This window comes from Cynoglossus semilaevis, chromosome 11 (genome assembly GCF_000523025.1).
Source record: "Cynoglossus semilaevis isolate Cse_v1.0 chromosome 11, Cse_v1.0, whole genome shotgun sequence".
NCBI classification, from domain to species: domain Eukaryota; kingdom Metazoa; phylum Chordata; class Actinopteri; order Pleuronectiformes; family Cynoglossidae; genus Cynoglossus; species Cynoglossus semilaevis.
Window position 1 is genome coordinate 2803534 of NC_024317.1, and position 3300 is coordinate 2806833.

Sequence of the window (3300 nt, forward strand, 5' to 3'; positions counted from 1 at the left end):
ACAAACATAAGGCTCGGGGACAGACACAGAGGTCTATGGAGGTCAATCATGGACTGACAATTTATCTCAACTGGTTATCAAAAAAAAACAAAAAAAAACATACTGAAAAATCCAGCCCCAAAGCATGACAGAGCCTGCTATCTGCTCTACTAAATGTTTCAAACCGAAACTTGTATATGATGATTTTTTTTAGAGATTCCCAATTGTTATGGAGCGTATTTACAAATTAGATTTACAGAACAGTCGTTAATGAAATACAAAGAACACAGAGTCTTAAGATCAAGAATTCTAGAAACATGGTGAGATCTTTCAGGTCCTTCTGTGTGGGTCACCTCTGATAATTAACAAGTCGGTTCTTCTCTGCAGGCCCCTGAGGCAGCCTGCTGTGATTATGGCAGCAGAGTGTGAATGTCACAGTGAGCAGAGAGATTCTGTGCCATTGTTTACTGAAACCTAAGAAGGTTAATCCCTCAATCTTTGTGCAGAAAAAAAACAATCAGATCAATCAAAATCATCACATCATCTGCAAAATAAATTCACGAAAATTTTAGGACGAGATGTCTAAACATATTCAATTTTTAACAGAAATTTCAATAACAACACTAAAATATATTAAATATTACTACTAATAATAAAATGAATATTTCCTGGTATAACCTTGTAAAATATGTATTAAAATTAATAATATATATTAGAATATTATTATAACTAATATAATATTACTATTGTTATTAGTGGTGGTAGTAGTTGTAGTTATTGTATTCAAGTTCCATTTTTGGAAAAATTAAATAAATGCTGGAATTTTGCCAATAATTCTTTCTTGAAATTTCCTGCTACGAAACATGGAATGTTACTGTGTTAAACATAAACATGGACATTTGCAATGAAGTCCAAAACATCAAAGTTCTACTTGAGCTGCTGAGACAGAGGAGAAAGACGGAGCCTTCGGTTGATGCTCCTTTTATACCAAACATTTTTACTTCAACCCGTGACTGGAGTCAGTTTTCTGATGGTGTTGAGTTTGACTTTTGTTCCCGTTCACCAACACGACTGATGTTCTTCAGTGAAAACATTTGTCCCGACCTTATCGTTAAAACGGTTTCTCAGGATTCAGTGTCACCATGACAACTTCATCACAGGGAATAGTTTTGGATGTTAAACACAGCCCAGTCATGTGAACTGCACCAGACCAGCGGCATTACGTAAGGCGGCCAGGCTGATGTGCCGCCCTGAGGCCGAGTGAAGCCCGGTCTCTGTGTGACGATCAACAGGAGGTTTTTGTCTTAAGGATTAGAGACTAATTGGACGTGTGACACATGACAGAGAATGACTACCATCTTTAGAGGACTCTTAATCAATTTACTTCAGGAATTACACATGACACTGACCAAAGGATTTTCTTCTTCTTATCATTATTGTTGGAATGGGTCTTTTTATCGGTGCTTAAATCCTTAACAGAAGGAAAATGACTCAAAAAAAGAACATGATGTTAAGAGTAAGAGTTAAATCAGCTGTGGTTAGTCATGTCTTCATGAGTTAAGGCCTGGAAAAGGCCAGAACCCATCATGAAATCCATTTGACTGAAACAATGTCTCATTTCAATGAAACCATTTTCATTTTTTCCGTCAAAAAATAAAACTTAAAAACACTTCATTCTAAAATGAGAGGCACTTCTGTCCAGAGGTTCAGAACAGGGGGCGGGGGTCAACGTATGGTCAACGCGTTCAACCAACTACAGGTATAGATTTTGAATGCAATTTTGAAAAAGGAACAATCATTTCCGAAAAACAGGATCGTTGCTCAGCCGTTCAAAACACTGTGTCACAACTGGAAATCTGCATCATTGTTCTTATACAGGATTAACGATGAGACTAATTAATTGAAATATGGACTTTGAATCTTGATTGTATTGATAACTGATTGGATGTGTATTGTTGTGTCTACCTGTAGCAGTGGGTGATGTAGGGTGATCTCCAGCTCTGCCAGCCTGTGTGCTGGGTCTTCACACTCCTCATGGATCTCCAGGTCTTCTATGGGCACCGTATCCCAGCGACCGCAGTTAGCGGCCAGCTGGTGTACTAGTTCATACTGGCCGGGCAAAGCCAAACTGAGCCGTGTCTGTCTGCCGTGAGTGAAGCACAACTTCCGCCTCTTGCAAACAGTGCCTTGGACTCCTTCACAGGCCTCCCCGGCCTCAGGGCCCAGCGGCAGCAGCCGTTCCCCCAGAAGGCAGTTGAGCAGTTGGTAGCGGGCAGCACAGTCCTGTCCCAGTATCACTATGTAGGGGGCAGCACCCACGGTTTTGCGTAAGAATTCTTCCTCGTGGCTGGGGAAGGCGATGCAGCTCAGCTGTCCTGAAGGAGCACAGGGAGTAAAATGATGTTGACGCTGTTAGAACGGCCGTGGTGAGTTTAAGGTATCGGTAAAAACTGGAAAAACATAGACGTAGACATGTTACAACACCTAAATCTCACATTTCTTGGGTTGTCATTAGTTAAAATATCTAGGGCCAGCTTAACCCAATTTGGACTGACAGCACCCCTCCAGCAGATGGTGCTCTAGGAAACCGCCTATAACGCATAATGCCGAAATAGCCTGTACTGATGAACACAACCACGTGTAATTGTAAACACGATCCTCAGTCATGCTGAGTTACAGTCCAGTAATGGTTATACAACAAGAATCAGGGGCAGCAGAAACTCACTTCTATTTCATTTGTCAAAGTTTTCCAAGCAGACATGAAAATGAAATGCATTCCTCAACTGTTTCTCCCAAATTATTAGATATAAAAACTTGGGTTTTTTTTTTACACTGATCTGTGCGGATTAGTGGACTGCATGACCATAAAGAGACAGAGTCGGTGCAGACCAGTGAAAGAAACCCAAGATCAAACCCTACAGTGTTATTCCACAGCACTGCCTCACGTCTAAATTGTAAAATTAAATCAAGTTCAAATTAAAATGTGTGTAAAGTAAATGACGTTGCATTGTTTCATGTCTCTGTAGACCAGGTCGAATCTTCGACTTCAGATTAGGAAACGTAATTATGACCTCTGAATGGACGACAACAGCAATTACCATTAGTAAAACTGAAAATGAACTGAATTATAATTTATATAATTTAAAAGAATTTAGCCGTAGAATCACATGGTAAAAACAACCATAGTCATTACGAGAGATTATCCTAAAATCTACCGGTGTTAAAGGTATCGTTGTTAATAAAACATCTGGCCCTTCAAAGTTGGCCTGAAATCTTTCCAAGTCAAAAAATACATCTACCCTGCCCCTGACACACTAACAC

The 3300-nt window shown here is 39.9% G+C and overlaps 1 protein-coding gene across 1 annotated transcript in view; it reads right to left on the reverse strand.

Annotated features, from left to right (window-relative positions):
- Window positions 1–3300, reverse strand: part of dstyk (dual serine/threonine and tyrosine protein kinase) — a 14789-nt gene that overhangs the window by 7867 nt on the left and 3622 nt on the right. The window contains exon 2 of the mRNA XM_025060045.1: window positions 1893–2354. Within this exon, the coding sequence (XP_024915813.1) occupies window positions 1893–2354 (462 nt within the window). The remainder of the gene's footprint in view (window positions 1–1892; window positions 2355–3300) is intronic.